Genomic DNA, 19,725 nt, shown 5'->3' with positions numbered 1-19,725 from the left:
ATCCAGCTCCCTCACACTGTCACTCAGTAACCCTTCTCCCCAAGCCCCGTGTTACTGACTGTATCTGTACTGATGTTAATCCAGCTCCCTCACATTGTCACTCAGTAACCCCTCTCCCCCAGCACCCCGTGTTACTGACTGTATCACTACTGATGTTAATCCAGCTCCCTCACACTGTAACTCAGTAACCCCTCTCCCCCAGCACCCCGTGTTACTGACTGTATCTCTACTGATGTTAATCCAGCTCCCTCACACTCAGTAACCCCTCTCCCCCCAACACCTGTGTTACTGACTGTATCTGTACTGATGTTAATCCAGCTCCCTCACACTCAGTAACCCCTCTCCCCCAGCACCCTGTGTTACTGACTGTATCTCGACTGATGTCAATCCGGCTCCCTCACGCTGTCACTCAGTAACCCCTCTCCCCCAGCACCCTGTGTTACTGACTGTATCTGTACTGATGTTAATCCAGCTCCCTCACACTCAGTAACCCCTCTCCCCCAGCACCCGGTGTTACTGACTGTATCTGTACTGATGTTAATCCAGCTCCCTCACACTCAGTAATTCCTCTCCCCCAGCACCCTGTGTTACTGACGGTATCTGTACTGATGTTAATCCAGCTCCCTCCCACTCAGTAACCCCTCTCCCCCAGCACCCTGTGTTACTGACTGCATCTCTACTGATGTTAATCCAGCTCCCTCACACTGTCACTCAGTAACCCCTCTCCCCCATCACCCTGTGTTACTGACTGTATCTCTACTGATGTTAATCCAGCTCCCTCACACTGTCACTCAGTAACCCCTCTCCCCCAGCACCCTGTGCTACTGACTGTATCTGTACTGATGTTAATCCAGCTCCCTCACACTGTCACTCAGTAACCCCTCTCTCCCAGCACCCTGTGTTACTGACTGTATCTGTACTGATGTTAATCCAGCTCCCTCACACTGTCACTCAGTAACCCCTCTCCCCCAGCACCCTGTGTTACTGACTGTATCTGTACTGATGTTAATCCAGCTCCCTCACACTCAGTAACCCCTCTCCCCCAGCACCCTGTGTTACTGACTGTATCTCTACTGGTGTTAATCCAGCTCCCTCACACTGTCACTCAGTAACTCCTCTCCGCCCAACACCCTGTGTTACTGACTGTATCTCTACTGATGTTAATCCAGCTCCCTCACACAGTCTCTCAGTAACCCCTCTCCCCCAGCACAGTGTGTTACTGACTGTATCTGTACTGATGTTAATCCAGCTCCCTCACATTGTCACTCAGTAACCCCTCTCCCCCAGCACCCTGTGTTACTGACTGTATCTGTACTGATGTTAATCCAGCTCCCTCACACTGTCACTCAGTAACCCCTCTCCCCCCAGCACCCTGTGTTACTGACTGTATCTCTACTGATGTTAATCCAGCTCCCTCACACTGTCACTCAGTAACCCCTCTCCCTCCAGCACCCGGTGTTACTGACTGTATCTGGACTGATGTTAATCCAGCTCCCTCACACTGTCACTCAGTAACCCCTCTCCCCCAGCACCATGTTACTGACTGTATCTGTACTGGTGTTAATCCAGCTCCCTCACACTGTCACTCAGCAACCCCTCTCCCCCAGCCCTGTGTTACTGACTGTATCTGTACTGATGTTAATCCAGCTCCCTCACACTGTCACTCAGTAACCCCTCTCCCTCCAGCACCCTGTGTTACTGACTGTATCTGTACTGATGTTAATCCAGCTCCCTCACACTGTCACTCAGTAACCCTTCTCCCCAAGCCCCGTGTTACTGACTGTATCTCTACTGATGTTAATCCAGCTCCCTCACATTGTCACTCAGTAACCCCTCTCCCCCAGCACCCCGTGTTACTGACTGTATCACTACTGATGTTAATCCAGCTCCCTCACACTGTAACTCAGTAACCCCTCTCCCCCAGCACCCCGTGTTACTGACTGTATCTCTACTGATGTTAATCCAGCTCCCTCACACTGTCACTCAGTAACCCCTCTCCCCCCAGCACCGTGCTACTGACTGTATCTGTACTGATGTTAATCCAGCTCCCTCACACTGTCACTCAGTAACCCCTCTCCCGCAGCACCCTGTGTTACTGACTGTATCTGTACTGATGTTAATCCAGCTCCCTCACACTCAGTAACCCCTCTCCCCCCAACACCTGTGTTACTGACTGTATCTGTACTGATGTTAATCCAGCTCCCTCACACTCAGTAACCCCTCTCCCCCAGCACCCTGTGTTACTGACTGTATCTCGACTGATGTCAATCCGGCTCCCTCACGCTGTCACTCAGTAACCCCTCTCCCCCAGCACCCTGTGTTACTGACTGTATCTGTACTGATGTTAATCCAGCTCCCTCACACTCAGTAACCCCTCTCCCCCAGCACCCGGTGTTACTGACTGTATCTGTACTGATGTTAATCCAGCTCCCTCACACTCAGTAATTCCTCTCCCCCAGCACCCTGTGTTACTGACGGTATCTGTACTGATGTTAATCCAGCTCCCTCCCACTCAGTAACCCCTCTCCCCCAGCACCCTGTGTTACTGACTGCATCTCTACTGATGTTAATCCAGCTCCCTCACACTGTCACTCAGTAACCCCTCTCCCCCATCACCGTGTTACTGACTATCTCTACTGATGTGAATCCAGCTCCCTCACACTGTCACTCAGTAACCCCTCTCCCCCAGCACCCTGTGCTACTGACTGTATCTGTACTGATGTTAATCCAGCTCCCTCACACTGTCACTCAGTAACCCCTCTCTCCCAGCACCCTGTGTTACTGACTGTATCTGTACTGATGTTAATCCAGCTCCCTCACACTGTCACTCAGTAACCCCTCTCCCCCAGCACCCTGTGTTACTGACTGTATCTGTACTGCTGTTAATTCAGCTCCCTCACACTGTCACTCAATAACCCCTCTCCCCCAGCCCCGTGTTACTGACTGTATCTGGACTGATGTTAATCCAGCTCCCTCACACTGTCACTCAGTAACCCCTCTCCCCCAGCATCCTGTGTTCCTGACTGTATCTGTACTGATGTTAATCCAGCTCCCTCACACTCAGTAACCCCTCTCCCCCAGCACCCTGTGTTACTGACTGTATCTGTACTGCTGTTCATCCAGCTCCCTCACACTCAGTAACCCCTCTCCCGCAGCACCCTGTGTTACTGACTGTATCTGTACTGGTGTTAATCCAGCTCCCTCACACTGTCACTCAGTAACCCCTCTCCCCCAGCACCGTGTTACTGACTGTATCTGTCCTGATGATAATCCAGCTCCCTCACACTCAGTAACCCCTCTCCCCCAGAACCCTGTGTTACTGACTGTATCTGTACTGATGTTAATCCAGCTCCCTCACACTGTCACTCAGTAACCTCTCTCCCCCAGCACCTTGTTACTGACTGTACCTCTACAGATGTTAATCCAGCTCCCTCACACTGTCACTCAGTATCCCCTCTCCCCCAGCCCCGTGTTACTGACTGTATCTGTACTGATGTTAATCCAGCTCCCTCACACTGTCACTCAGTAACCCCTCTCCCCCAGCCCCGTGTTACTGACTGTATCTCTACTGATGTTAATCCAGCTCCCTCACACTGTCACTCAGTAACCCCTCTCCCCCAGCACCCTGTGTTACTGACTGTATCTGTACTACTGTTAATCCAGCTCCCTCACACTCAGTAACCCCTCTCCCCCAGCACCCTGTGTTACTGACTGTATCTGTACTGATGTTAATCCAGCTCCCTCACACTGTCACTCAGTATCCCCTCTCCCCCAGCCCCGTGTTACTGACTGTATCTGTACTGATGTTAATCCAGCTCCCTCACACTGTCACTCAGTAACCCCTCTCCCCCAGCCCCGTGTTACTGACTGTATCTCTACTGATGTTAATCCAGCACCCTCACACTGTCACTCAGTAACCCCTCTCCCCCAGCACCCTGTGTTACTGACTGTATCTGTACTAATCCAGCTCCCTCACACTCAGTAACCCCTCTCCCCCAGCACCCTGTGTTACTGACTGTATCTGTACTGATGTTAATCCAGCTCCCTCACACTGTCACTCAGTATCCCCTCTCCCCCAGCCCCGTGTTACTGACTGTATCTGTACTGATGTTAATCCAGCTCCCTCACACTGTCACTCAGTAACCCCTCTCCCCCAGCCCCGTGTTACTGACTGTATCTCTACTGATGTTAATCCAGCTCCCTCACACTGTCACTCAGTAACCCCTCTCCCCCAGCACCCTGTGTTACTGACTGTATCTGTACTAATCCAGCTCCCTCACACTCAGTAACCCCTCTCCCCCAGCACCCTGTGTTACTGACTGTATCTCTACTGATGTTAATCCAGCTCCCTCACACTGTCACTCAGTATCCCCTCTCCCCCAGCCCCGTGTTACTGACTGTATCTGTACTGATGTTAATCCAGCTCCCTCACACTGTCACTCAGTAACCCCTCTCCCCCAGCCCCGTGTTACTGACTGTATCTCTACTGATGTTAATCCAGCTCCCTCACACTGTCACTCAGGAACCCCTCTCCCCTCCAACACCCTGTGTTACTGACTGTATCTGTGCTAATCCAGCTCCCTCACACTCAGTAACCCCTCTCCCCCAGCACCCTGTGTTACTGACTGTATCTGTACTGATGTTAATCCAGCTCCCTCACACTGTCACTCAGTAACCCCTCTCCCCCAGCACCCTGTGTTACTGAGTGTATCTGTACTGATGTTAATCCAGCTCCCTCACACTGTCACTCAGTGACCCCTCTCCCCCAGCACCCTGTGTTACTGACTGTATCTGTACTGATGTTAATCCAGCTCCCTCACACTGTCACTCAGTAACCCCTCTCCCGCAGCACCATGTTACTGACTGTATCTGTACTGGTGTTAATCCAGCTCCCTCACACTGTCACTCAGTAACCCCTCTCCCCCAGCCCTGTGTTACTGACTGTATCTGTACTGATGTAAATCCAGCTCCCTCACACTGTCACTCAGTGACCCCTCTCCCCCAGCACCCTGTGTTACTGACTGTATCTGTACTGATGTTAATCCAGCTCCCTCACACTGTCACTCAGTAACCCCCCTCCCGCAGCACCCTGTGTTACTGACTGTATCTGTACTGGTGTTAATCCAGCTCCCTCACACTGTCACTCAGTCACCCCTCTCCCTCCAGCACCCTGTGTTACTGACTGTATCTGTACTGATGTTAATCCAGCTCCCTCACACTGTCACTCTAAGTAACCCCTCTCCCCCAGCACCGTGTCACTGACTGTATCTCTACTGATGTTAATCCAGCTCCCTCACACTGTCACTCAGTAACCCCTCTCCCCCAGCACCGTGTTACTGACTGTATCTCTACTGATGTTAATCCAGCTCCCTCACACTGTCACTCAGTAACCCCTCTCCCCCAGCACCGTGTTACTGACTGTATCTCTACTAATGTTAATCCAGCTCCCTCACACTGTCACTCAGTAACCCCTCTCTCCCAGCACCTTGTGTTACTGACTGTATCTCCACTGCTGTTAATCCAGCTCCCTCACACTGTCACTCAGTAATCCCTCTCCCCCCAGCACCCTGTGTTACTGACTGTATCTCAACTGATGTTAATCCAGCTCCCTCACACTGTCACTCAGTAACCCCTCTCCCCCAGCACCCTGTTAGAACATAGAACAGTACAGCACAGAACAGGCCCTTCGGCCCACGATGTTGTGCCGAGCTTTATCTGAAACTAAGATCAAGCTATCCCACTCCCTATCATCCTGGTGTGCTCCATGTGCCTATCCAATAACCGCTCAAATGTTCCTAAAGTGTTTGACTCCACTATCACTGCAGGCAGTCCATTCCACACCCCAACCACTCTCTGCGTAAAGAACCTACCTCTGATATCCTTCCTATATCTCCCACCACGAACCCTATAGTTATGCCCCCTTGTAATAGCTCCATCCACCCGAGGAAATAGTCTTTGAACGTTCAATCTATCTATCCCCTTCATCATTTTATAAACCTCTATTATGTCTCCCCTCAGCCTCCTCCGCTCCAGAGAGAACAGCCCGAGCTCCGTCAACCTTTCCTCATAAGACCTACCCTCCAAACCAGGCAGCATCCTGGTAAATCTCTTCTGCACTCTTTCCAGCACTTCCACATCCTTCTTATAGTGAGGTGACCAGAACTGCACACAATATTCCAAATGTGGTCTCACCAAGGTCCGGTACAGTTGCAGCATAACCCCACGGCTCTTAAACTCCAACCCCCTGTTAATAAAAGCTAACACACTATAGGCCTTCTTCACAGCTCTATCCACTTGAGTGGCAACCTTTAGAGATCTGTGGATATGGACCCCACGATCTCTCTGTTCCTCCACAGTCTTCAGAACCCTACCTTTGACCCTGTAATCCACATTTAAATTAGTCCTACCAGAATGAATCACCTCACATTTATTAGGGTTACACTCCATCTGCCATTTTTCAGCCCAGCTTTGCATCCTATCTATGTCTCTTTGCAGCCTACAACAGCCCTCCACCTCATCCACTACTCCACCAATCTTGGTGTCATCAGCAAATTTGCTGATCCACCCTTCAGCCCCCTCCTCTAAGTCATTAATAAAAATCACAAAGAGCAGAGGACGAAGCACTGATCCCTGCGGCACTCCGCTAGCAACCTGCCTCCAATCCGAAAATTTTCCATTCACCACCACCCTCTGTCTTCGATCAGGCAGCCAGTTACCTATCCAATCGGCCAACTTTCCCTCTATCACAATCGACCTTCAGTTTATTCAAAACTGCCAGCATCCTGGGATGCTGTCACTGACTGTATCTGTACTGATGTTAATCCAGCTCCCTCACACTGTCACTCAGTAACCCCGCTCCCCCAGCACCCTGTGTTACTGACTGTATCTGTACTGGTGTTAATCCAGCTCCCTCACACTGTCACTCAGTAACTCCTCTCCGCCCAACACCCTGTGTTACTGACTGTATCTCTACTGATGTTAATCCAGCTCCCTCACACAGTCTCTCAGTAACCCCTCTCCCCCAGCACAGTGTGTTACTGACTGTATCTGTACTGATGTTAATCCAGCTCCCTCACATCGTCACTCAGTAACCCCTCTCCCCCAGCACCGTGTTACTGACTGTATCTGTACTGATGTAAATCCAGCTCCCTCACACTGTCACTCAGTAACCCCTCTCCTCCCAGCACCCTGTGTTACTGACTGTACCTGTACTGATGTTAATCCAGCTCCCTCACACTGTCACTCAGTAACCCCTCTCCCCCCAGCACCCTGTGTTACTGACTGTATCTGTACTGATGTTAATCCAGCTCCCTCACACTGTCACTCAGTAACCCCTCTCCCTCCAGCACCCTGTGTTACTGACTGTATCTGTACTGATGTTAATCCAGCTCCCTCACACTGTCACTCAGTGACCCCTCTCCCCCAGCACCCTGTGTTACTGACTGTATCTGTTCTGATGTTAATCCAGCTCCCTCACACTGTCACTCAGTAACCCCTCTCCCTCCAGCACCCTGTGTTACTGACTGTATCTGTACTGATGTTAATCCAGCTCCCTCACACTGTCACTCAGTAACCCTTCTCCCCAAGCCCCGTGTTACTGACTGTATCTCTACTGATGTTAATCCAGCTCCCTCACATTGTCACTCAGTAACCCCTCTCCCCCAGCACCCCGTGTTACTGACTGTATCACTACTGATGTTAATCCAGCTCCCTCACACTGTAACTCAGTAACCCCTCTCCCCCAGCACCCCGTGTTACTGACTGTACCTCTACAGATGTTAATCCAGCTCCCTCACACTGTCACTCAGTATCCCCTCTCCCCCAGCCCCGTGTTACTGACTGTATCTGTACTGATGTTAATCCAGCTCCCTCACACTGTCACTCAGTGACCCCTCTCCCCCAGCACACTGTGTTACTGACTGTATCTGTACTGATGTTAATCCAGCTCCCTCACATTGTCACTCAGTAAACCCTCTCCCCCAGCACCCTGTGTTACTGACTGTATCTGTACTGATATTAATCCAGCTCCCTCACACTGTCACTCAGTAACCCCTCTCCCCAAGCCCCGTGTTACTGACTGTATCTCTACTGATGTAAATCCAGCTCCCTCACATTGTCACTCAGTAACCCCTCTCCCCCAGCACCCCGTGTTACTGACTGTATCACTACTGATGTTAATCCAGCTCCCTCACACTGTTACTCAGTAACCCCTCACCCCCAGCACCCCGTGTTACTGACTGTATCTCTACTGATGTTAATCCAGCTCCCTCACACTGTCACTCAGTAACCCCTCTCCCCCCAGCACCGTGCTACTGACTGTATCTGTACTGATGTTAATCCAGCTCCCTCACACTGTCACTCAGTAACCCCTCTCCCGCAGCACCCTGTGTTACTGACTGTATCTGTACTGATGTTAATCCAGCTCCCTCACACTGTCACTCAGTAAACCCTCTCCCCCAGCACCCCGTGTTACTGACTGTGTCTGTACTGATGTTAATCCAGCTCCCTCACACTCAGTAACCCCTCTCCCCCAGCACCCTGTGTTACTGACTGTATCTCTACTGATGTCAATCCGGCTCCCTCACGCTGTCACTCAGTAACCCCTCTCCCCCAGCACCCTGTGTTACTGACTGTATCTGTACTGATGTTAATCCAGCTCCCTCACACTCAGTAACCCCTCTCCCCCAGCACCCTGTGTTACTGACTGTATCTGTACTGATGTAAATCCAGCTCCCTCACACTGTCACTCAGTAACCCCTCTCCCCCAGCACCGTGTTACTGACTGTATCTGTACTGCTGTTCATCCAGCTCCCTCACACTCAGTAACCCCTCTCCCCCAGCACCCTGTGTTACTGACTGTCTCTGTACTGATGTTAATCCAGCTCCCTCACACTGTCACTCAGTAACCCCTCTCCCCCAGCACCGTGTTACTGACTGTATCTGTACTGATGTTAATCCAGCTCCCTCACACTGTCACTCAGTAACCCCTCTCCCCAGCACCCGGTGTTACTGACTGTATCTGTACTGATGTTAATCCAGCTCCCTCACACTCAGTAATTCCTCTCCCCCAGCACCCTGTGTTACTGACTGTATCTCTACTGATGTTAATCCAGCTCCCTCACACTGTCACTCAGTAACCCCTCTCCCCCATCACCCTGTGTTACTGACTGTATCTCTACTGATGTTAATCCAGCTCCCTCACACTGTCACTCAGTAACCCCTCTCCCCCAGCACCCTGTGCTACTGACTGTATCTGTACTGATGTTAATCCAGCTCCCTCACACTGTCACTCAGTAACCCCTCTCTCCCAGCACCCTGTGTTACTGACTGTATCTGTACTGATGTTAATCCAGCTCCCTCACACTGTCACTCAGTAACCCCTCTCCCCCAGCACCCTGTGTTACTGACTGTATCTGTACTGATGTTAATCCAGCTCCCTCACACTGTCACTCAGTAACCCCTCTCCCCCAGCACCCTGAGTTACTGACTGTATCTGTACTGATGTTAATCCAGCTCCCTCACACTGTCACTCAGTAACTCCTCTCCCCCAGCACCCTGTGTTACTGACTGTATCTGTACTGATGTTAATCCAGCTCCCTCACAGTCACTCAGTAACCCCTCTCCCCCAGCACCCTGTGTTACTGACTATCTCTACTGATGTTAATCCAGCTCCCTCACACTGTCACTCAGTAACCCCTCTCCCCCCCAGCACCCTGTGTTACTGACTGTATCTGTACTGATGTTAATCCAGCTCCCTCACACTGTCACTCAGTAACCCCTCTCCCCCAGCACCCTGTGTTACTGACTGTATCTGTACTGATGTTAATCCAGCTCCCTCACACTGTCACTCAGTAACCCCTCTCCCTCAGCACCCTGTGTTACTGACTGTATCTGTACTGATGTTAATCCAGCTCCCTCACACTGTCACTCAGTAACCCCTCTCCCCCAGCACCCTGTTACTGACTGTATCTGTACTGATGTTAATCCAGCTCCCTCACACTGTCACTCAGTAACCCCTCTCCCCCAGCACCGTGTTACTGACTGTATCTGTACTGATGTTAATCCAGCTCCTTCACACTGTCACTCAGTAACCCCTCTCCCCCAGCACCCTGTGTTACTGACTGTATCTGTACTGATGTTAATCCAGCTCCCTCACACTGTCACTCAGTATCCTCTCTCCCCCAGCCCTGTGTTACTGACTGTATCTCTACTGATGTTAATCCAGCTCCCTCACACTGTCATTCAGTAACCCCTCTCCCCCCAGCACCGTGTTACTGACTGTATCTGTACTGATGTTAATCCAGCTCCCTCACACTGTCACTCAGTATCCCCTCTCCCCCAGCCCTGTGTTACTGACTGTATCTGTACTGATGTTAATCCAGCTCCCTCACACTGTCACTCAGTAACCCCTCTCCCCCCAGCACCCTGTGTTACTGACTGTATCTCAACTGATGTTAATCCAGCTCCCTCACACTGTCACTCAGTAACCCCTCCCCCCCAGCACGCTGTTAGAACATAGAACAGTACAGCACAGAACAGGCCCTTCGGCCCACGATGTTGTGCCGAGCTTTCTCTGAAACTAAGATCAAGCTATCCCACTCCCTATCATCCTGGTGTGCTCCATGTGCCTATCCAATAACCGCTTAAATGTCCCTAAAGTGTCTGACTCCACTATCACTGCAGGCAGTCCATTCCACACCCCAACCACTCCCTGCGTAAAGAACCTACCTCTGATATCCTTCCTATATCTCCCACCACGAACCCTATAGTTATGCCCCCTTGTAATAGCTCCATCCACCCGAGGCAATAGTCTTTGAACGTTCACTCTATCTATCCCCTTCATCATTTTATAAACCTCTATTAAGTCTCCCCTCAGCCTCCTCCGCTCCAGAGAGAACAGCCCTAGCTCCCTCAACCTTTCCTCATAAGACCTACCCTCCAAACCAGGCAGCATCCTGGTAAATCTCCTCTGCACTCTTTCCAGCACTTCCACATCCTTCTTATAGTGAGGTGACCAGAACTGCACACAATATTCCAAATGTGGTCTCACCAAGGTCCTGTACAGTTGCAGCATAACCCCACGGCTCTTAAACTCCAACCCCCTGTTAATAAAAGCTAACACACTATAGGCCTTCTTCACAGCTCTATCCACTTGAGTGGCAACCTTTAGAGATCTGTGGATATGGACCCCAAGATCTCTCTGTTCCTCCACAGTCTTCAGAACCCTACCTTTGACCCTGTAATCCACATTTAAATTAGTCCTACCAAAATGAATCACCTCACATTTATCAGGGTTAAACTCCATTTGCCATTTTTCAGCCCAGCTTTGCATCCTATCTATGTCTCTTTGCAGCCTACAACAGCCCTCCACCTCATCCACTACTCCACCAATCTTGGTGTCATCAGCAAATTTGCTGATCCACCCTTCAGCCCCCTCCTCTAAGTCATTAATAAAAATCACAAAGAGCAGAGGACGAAGCACTGATCTCTGCGGCACTCCACTAGCAACCTGCCTCCAGTCCGAAAATTTTCCATTCACCACCACCCTCTGTCTTCGATCAGACAGCCAGTTACTTGTCCAATCGGCCAACTTTCCCTCTATCCCAATCGACCTTCAGTTTATTCAAAACTGCCAGCATCCTGGGATGCTGTCACAGACTGTACCTGTACTGATGTTAATCCAGCTCCCTCACACTGTCACTCAGTAACCCCTCTCCCCCCAGCACCCTGTGTTACTGACTGTATCTGTACTGATGTTAATCCAGCTCCCTCACACTGTCACTCAGTAACCCCTCTCCCCCCAGCACCCTGTGTTACTGACTGTATCTGTACTGATGTCAATCCAGCTCCCTCACACTGTTACTCAGTAACCCCTCTCCCCCAGCACCCTGTGTTACTGACTGTATCTCGACTGATGTTAATCCAACTCCCTCACACTGTTACTCAGTAACCCCTCTCCCCCCAGCACCCTGTGTTACTGACTGTATCTGTACTGATGTTAATCCAGCTCCCTCACACTGTCACTCAGTAACTCCTCTCCCCCAGTACATTGTGTTACTGACTGTATCTGTACTGATGTTAACCCAGCTCCCTCACACTGTCACTCAGTAACCCCTCTCCCCCAGCACCCTGTGCTACTGACTGTATCTCTACTGTTGTTAATCCAGCTCCTTCACACTGTCACTCAGTAACCCCTACCCCCAGCACCCTGTGTTACTGACTGTATCTCTACTGTTGTTAATCCAGCTCCCTCACACTGTCACTCAGTAACCCCTCCCCCCCAGCACCCTGTGCTGACTGTATCTCTACTGTTGTTAATCCAGCTCCTTCACACTGTCACTCAGTAACCCCTACCCCCAGCACCCTGTGTTACTGACTGTATCTGTACTGGTGTTAATCCAGCTCCCTCACACTGTCACTCAGTAACCCCTCCCCCCCAGCACCCTGTGTTACTGACTGTATCTGTACTGGTGTTAATCCAGCTCCCTCACACTGTCACTCAGTAACCCCTCCCCCCCAGCACCCTGTGTTACTGACTGTATCTCTACTGATGTTAATCCAGCTCCCTCACACTGCCACTCAGTAACCCCTCTCCCCCAGCACCCTGTGTTACTGACTGTATCTGTACTGATGTTAACCCAGCTCCCTCACACTGTCACTCAGTAACCCCTCTCCCCCAGCACCCTGTGCTACTGACTGTATCTCTACTGTTGTTAATCCAGCTCCCTCACACTGTCACTCAGTAACCCCTCCCCCCCAGCACCCTGTATTACTGACTGTATCTGTACTGATGTTAATCCAGCTCCCTCACACTGTCACTCAGTAACCCCTCCCCCCCAGCACCCTGTGTTACTGACTGTATCTTTACTGATGTTAATCCAGCTCCCTCACACTGTCACTCAGTAACCCCACCCCCCCAGCACCCTGTGTTACTGACTGTATCTTTACTGATGTTAATCCAGCTCCCTCACACTGTCACTCAGTAACCCCTCTCCCCCATCACCCTGTGTTACTGACTGTATCTTTACTGATGTTAATCCAGCTCCCTCACACTGTCACTCAGTAACCCCTCTCCCCCAGCACCCTGTGTTACTGACTGTATCTTTACTGATGTTAATCCAGCTCCCTCACACTGTCACTCAGTAACCCCTCCCCCCCAGCACCCTGTGTTACTGACTGTATCTGTACTGATGTTAATCCAGCTCCCTCACACTGTCACTCCGTAACCCTCTCCCCCAGCACACTGTGTTACTGACTGTATCTGTACTGGTGTTAATCCAGCTCCCTCACACTGTCACTCAGTAACCCCTCCCCCCCAGCACCCTGTGTTACTGACTGTATCTGTACTGGTGTTAATCCAGCTCCCTCACACTGTCACTCAGTAACCCCTCCCCCCCAGCACCCTGTGTTACTGACTGTATCTCGACTGATGTTAATCCAGCTCCCTCACACTGTCACTCAGTAACCCCTCCCCCCCAGCACCCTGTGTTACTGACTGTATCTCGACTGATGTTAATCCAGCTCCCCCACCCTCACTCACACCGTCGTGCTGCCTATCTCTCGCCACGTTTAGCCACGTTACCTGCGACGCCTGCGTTCCCGGGAAGCACTCCGCCGTTCCCGGTTTACCCGCTCCCGGCTCCGACTCCGCCGCTTGCGATCCCGGCTTCGGGAACGACTGCGACTCTTTTTCTTGTGACGGTTCTCCTTGTCTCGCTCTACAGATCGGGGGAGGAACAGAGGTGGAGTGAGTAGTGGACGGTGGTCAGACATCGCCCATGTCCTGGCTGCAAACAGAATGGTGGGTAAACTCTGGCAAGCCAGCATCAACCAGCAGGGCACCAGCACTCCCTGGCTTTCACCCCCAGTACATCGAGTATTGGAGAGGCTGGAGGAGGTTATAGAGATAGGGAGGGAGGGGGCAGGGAGGATTTGAACAGGAGGATGAGAATTGTAGGGGCTGGAGGAGGTTACAGAGACAGGGAGGGAGCGAGGGAGGGATTTGAACAGGAGGATGAGAATTGTAGGGGCTGGAGGAGGTTACAGAGATAGGGAGGGAGGGAGCGAGGGAGGGATTTGAACAGGAGGATGAGAATTGTAGGGGCTGGAGGAGGTTATAGAGATAGGGAGGGAGGGAGCGAGGGAGGGATTTGAACAGGAGGATGAGGATTGTAGGGGCTGGAGGAGGTTACAAAGATAGGGAGGGAGGGAGCGAGGGAGGGATTTGAACAGGAGGATGAGGATTGTAGGGGCTGGAGGAGGTTACAGAGATAGGGAGGGAGCGAGGGAGGGATTTGAACAGGAGGATGAGAATTGTAGGGGCTGGAGGAGGTTACAGAGATAGGGAGAGAGGGAGCGAGGGAGGGATTTGAACAGGAGGATGAGAATTGTAGGGGCTGGAGGAGGTTACAGAGATAGGGAGGGAGGGAGCGAGGGAGGGATTTGAACAGGAGGATGAGAATTGTAGGGGCTGGAGGAGGTTACAGAGATAGGGAGGGAGGGAGGGATTTGAACAGGAGGATGGGAATTGTAGGGGCTGGAGGAGGTTACAGAGATAGGGAGGGAGGGGGCGAGGGAGGGATTTGAACAGGAGGATGAGAATTGTAGGGGCTGGAGGAGGTTACAGAGATAGGGAGGGAGGGAGCGAAGGAGGGATTTGAACAGGAGGATGACGATTGTAGGGACCGGAGGTTGGGGGGGAACGGAGGTGTGGGGGGGGGGGAAAACGGAGGTCGGGGGGAGAAGTAGTGTTGGTTATAATCTTTCACTAGATCCCAATGTGTTGATAGTTTGAAATTGTAACCAGAATGTTCCAGGATGAATGGGAGTGGGGGAATCCGGGGATCTTCCTGAGATCCAGTGTCAGGTAAGGGCAGGAATTTTAAGGACATGGAACGGGAAACGTAAAACAAAATATCACGACACAGTGAGAGTTGCAAAATTCCCCAGGGGAACCAGTCGGTGTGGTTTACCCCGATTCTCTGTACAAACTGAACAAGGTGCCACACCTGAGCTTGTCACAAGGTAAAGGGCCCGTGGGATTTGGGAATAATATCCTGGCATGGCCAGAGGATCAGTTAATGGACAGGTAGCAGGGATTGGGCGGGAGTGAGGCTCTCCCCGTTCGGCCAGGTGTGAGTAGTGGAGTGCCACCTGGATCACTGCTGGACCTGTTATTTACAATCCACATTCACGACTTAAGATGGAGAAGGGGAGGTTCAGGTAACAAGGTTTGCTGTTGACACTAGACTGGGTGGGGAGGTAAGCTGTGGGGAGGACACAGAGGGGCGGCAGGTGGAACTGCATTCGACTGGTGTGCTGAGTCCATTCCTTCCCAAGAGGAGTTGAGGACAGGAGTAAGGATGTCTTACTGCAGCTGGACAGGGCCTCGGTGAGGCCACACCTGGAGTATTGTGCACAGTTCTACTCTCCTTATCTGAGACAGGATGATATTTGCTCCAGAGGGAGCGCAGAGAAGGTTCAGCAGACTGATTCCTGGGATGGTGGGATTGTCGTATGAGGAGAGATTGGATGGACTGGGCCCGTCCGTATCCACTGGAATTGAGAAGAATGAGGTGGGGGTCACACAAACAGATAAAGCTCTGACAGGGCCGGATAGACTGGATTCAGCGATGTGGTTTTCTCTGGTTGGAGGGTCGAGAACAAGGGGTCACAGTCTCAGGGGAGGCCTTTTTGGAGAACTTTCTTCACTCAGAGGGGTGGTGGACCTGTGGAATTCTCCACCACAGGAAGCTGTGGAGGCCACTGAATATATTCAAGGTGGAAATAGATAGGTTTCTCGTCTCTAAAGCCATCAGGGGGGTATGGGGAGAATGTGCGGGGTGTAGGGAGTCGGGGCAGAGGATCAGCCATGACCAGACTGAATGGTGGTCTAGGCTCGAAGGGCCGTATTTTGCCCTCTTGTTTTCCACGGAAGCGCGTGCACACGGCAGGAGGTGGAGAACCATCAAAGGAGATGAAACCGCGTGCCGGCGACCTGTGCCTGCCCGCTACCCTGTCGGGGAGTTGGAGGAGAGGCTTACATAACCACCAGCGGCCCCGAGCAGAAGAGTCACCTCCAACCCTGTCAGGCCAAGCACTAACTGTACTGATTTGAGTCTTCCCCTCCCCAAAGGATGTTTTTAAGTTAATTTTGGGGTGTGTGTTCAAGTTTTGTATAGTGTTTGGATTGAGGACTAGGCTCTGAAGCCTCTCCCCCCACCAGGGGTTGAGGGGCTGAATCCGTGTTTTTATCGACTGGGCCCTGGCACCTGCCTCCCTCTCCCCCTGTAAAGGGCTTTATTCAGGTGTGGCTATTTTAAGGTCTATTTGGGAGTTTGAATAGGAAGTAGGGGTGGGAGTAGATGATTCAGCCCCTCGAACCACTCCGCCATTTAACCTGATCACGGCTAAGCTTATCCTGGTCTCAGTTCCACTTTCCTGCCTGCTCCCCATCGCCCTTCATCCCACTTTCCATCAGAAATATACCTGATATATCATAAACATCTCTATCACATCACAAATTATTCTATCTAGCAGTAGTCAGCACTGCTGCCTCACAGCGCCAGGGAGCCGGGTTCCATTCCCGGCTTCGGTCACTCTGTGCGGAGTCTGCACGTTCTTCCCGTGTCTGCGTGGGTTTCCTCCGGGTGCTCGGGTTCCCCCCCCACCCCCACAGTCCAAAGACGTGCGGGTTAGGTGCATTAGCCGTGCTACATTCTCCCTCAGTGCACCCGAACAGGCACCGGAGTGTGGCAACTTGGGGATTTTCACAGTAAAGTTTATTTATTAGTCACAAGTAAAGTTTGCATTAACACTGCAATGAAGTTGCATTGGAGCACTGTGAACAGTTCCGGTCTCCATATCCCTCGGTTAGACCACACTCGGAGCACCGTGCACAGTTCTGGTCTCCGTATCCCTCGGTTAGACCACACTGGGAGCACCGTGAACAGTTCCGGTCTCCGTATCCCTCGGTTAGACCACACTGGGAGCACCGTGCACAGTTCCAGTCTCTGTATCGCTCGGTTAGACCACATTGGGGGCACCGTGAACAGTTCCGGTCTCCGTATCCCTCAATTAGACCACACTGGGAGCACCGTGCACAGTTCCAGTCTCCGTATCCCCTCGGTTAGACCACACTGGGAGCACCGTGAACAGTTCTGGTCTCCGTATCCCTCGATTAGACCACACTGGGAGCACCGTGCACAGTTCCGGTCTCCGTATCCCTCGATTAGACCACACTGGGAGCACTGTGCACAGTTCCAATCTCTGTATCTCTCAGTTAGACCACACTGGGAGCACCGTGCACAGTTCCAGTCTCTGTATCCCTCGGTTAGACCACACTGGGAGCACCGTGCACAGTTCCAGTCTCTGTATCTCTCAGTTAGACCACACTGGGAGCACCGTGCACAGTTCTGGCCTCCGTATTCCTCGGTTAAACCACACTGGGAGCACCGTGCACAGTTCCAGGCTCTGTATCTCTCAGTTAGACCACACTGGGAGCACCGTGCACAGATCTGGTCTCCGTATTCCTCGGTTAAACCACACTGGGAGCACCGTGCACAGTTCCAGTCTCTGTATCTCTCAGTTAGACCACACTGGGAGCACCGTGCACAGATCTGGTCTCCGTATTCCTCGGTTAAACCACACTGGGAGCACCGTGCACAGTTCCAGTCTCTGTATCTCTCAGTTAGACCACACTGGGAGCACCGTGCACAGATCTGGTCTCCGTATTCCTCGGTTAAACCACACTGGGAGCACCGTGCACAGTTCAAATACTAATGGGCGGCACAGTGGTTAGCACTGCTGCCTCACAGCGCCAGGGACCCGGGTTCGATTCCCGGCTTGGGTCACTGTCTGTGCGGAGTTTTCCCCGTGTCTGCGTGGGTTTCCTCCGGGTGCTCCAGCTTCCTCCCACAGTCCGAAAGACGTGCTGGTTCGGCGCATTGGCCGTGCTAAATTCTCTCTGTGTGCCTGAACAGGCGCCGGAGTGTGGCGACGAGGGAATTTTCACAGTAACTTCATTGCAGTGTTAATGTAAGCCGACTTGTGACACTATTAACTTTTAATCTCTTTCTTGAATCTGTTCATTGATTCTGCCTCCACTGCGCTCTGGGGCAGTGAATTCCACAGATTCACAACCTTCTGAGAAGTAGTTTCTCCTTATCTCAATTTTGAACCAACCTCCTTTTCACTCTATATCTCTGACCACTTGTTCTAGACTGTCCCCACTTTGGTATCAGTATGGACTAGGCCCTGAAGATTGCCTTCCCCCAAATTTATTCAGTTTAATGTTGGGTGTTTAAGGCTTATTTTAATGTTCTAATCTTGATTTGGGGGGTTTTATGGACTAGGCCCTGAAGCCTGCTTCTCATACTCACCCTGTAAAGGGCTTTATTCAAGTACTTTGAGCTGTTTTTGGTGTTTATATGGACCAGGCCCATAAGCCTGTCTCTCTCTTCCCCTGTAAAGGGGTTCATTCAGTTTTATTTGGACATCTTGATGTCTATTTGGATATTTTAGAACTAATCACAGAATCCTACAGTGCAGAAGGAGGCCATTCAACCCACTGAGTCTGCACCAACCACCATCCCTATCCCCATATCCCCCATGCAGTTACCCTAGCTAGTCCCCCTGATACTAAGGGACAATTTAGCATGGCCAATCTGCCTAACCCGCACATCTTTGGAGTGTGGGAGGACACCGGAGCACCCGGAGGAAACACACGCAGACACGGGGAGAACGTGCAAACTCCACACAGTGACCTTGAGGCCGGAATTGAACCGGGTCCCTGGCGCTGTGAGGCAGCAGTGCTAACCACTGTGCCACCCGCCATTTTGGTATAATGTTTATTCAGTATTTTTATGCACTGGGCCCTTAAGCCTGCTTCCCTCTCCCCCTGTAAAGGGGTTTAGTCAGGTCTCATAGAAACCCCAGTGCAGGAGGCGGCCATTTGGCCCATCGAGTCTGCACCGACCACAATCCCACCCAGGCCATTCCTGTAATCCCACACATTTACCCCGCGAATCCCTGTGACCTACACATTCCAGGACACTAAGGGGCAATTTAATATGGCCAGTGCACCTAACCTGCACATCTTTGGACAGTGTTTATTGGGGTTGAAGTTTATTTGGGGTGCTTTTATGGACTGGGCCCTGAAGCCTGCCTCTCTCTCCCATTGTAAAAGGAGTTTATTCAGCTTTAGTGAGGTTTATATCGCTATTTAAAGGTTTCTTTTGGTGTGTTTATTTGGGTTTTTTAAAAATGGACTAGACCTTGAAGTCTGCCTCTCCCTCCCCGTGTAGATGGGTTTATTCAGATTGAGTGAGGTTTATTCGGGTTCAGTGTGGTTTATTCAGATTGACAGAAACAGAAAATGTTGGAAAATCTCAGGTCTGACAGCATCTGTGGGGAGAGAATAAGTGCCAATGTTGAGAGTCTGGATGACCCTTTATTAGAGCTCTGACGGAGGGACATCCAGACTCGAAACATTGGCTCTTATTCTCTCCACACACATGCTGTCAGACCTGCTGAGATTTTCTGTTTTTGTTTCAGATTCCAACATCCGCAGTGATTTGCCTTTATTCAGTTTAATACCGATGTTTTATGGTTGATCTGGGGTTTTTTGTAGACTGAGCCCTGAAGTCTGTCTCTCCCCCTTGTAGAGGGGGGTTTATACACATTTATTTGTGTTTATTGAGGTTTACTGCAGTTTATATCAGTGTT

The 19,725-nt window shown here is 51.3% G+C and overlaps 1 protein-coding gene across 1 annotated transcript in view; it reads right to left on the bottom strand.

Moving 5' to 3' along the window:
- Positions 1-19,725, bottom strand: part of LOC144488645 (splicing factor U2AF 65 kDa subunit-like) — a gene marked incomplete at its 3' end in the record, with an annotated part of 39,847 nt that overhangs the window by 18,440 nt on the left and 1,682 nt on the right. Inside the window, exon 2 of the mRNA XM_078206712.1 lies at positions 13,583-13,718. Coding sequence (XP_078062838.1) covers positions 13,583-13,718 — 136 coding nt within the window. The remainder of the gene's footprint in view (positions 1-13,582; positions 13,719-19,725) is intronic.

This window comes from Mustelus asterias, unplaced genomic scaffold (genome assembly GCF_964213995.1).
Source record: "Mustelus asterias unplaced genomic scaffold, sMusAst1.hap1.1 HAP1_SCAFFOLD_1734, whole genome shotgun sequence".
In the NCBI taxonomy this organism is placed as follows: Eukaryota; Metazoa; Chordata; class Chondrichthyes; order Carcharhiniformes; family Triakidae; genus Mustelus; species Mustelus asterias.
Note: the sequence above shows the minus strand (reverse complement) of the source record. Positions and strands in the feature narration are given on the sequence as shown.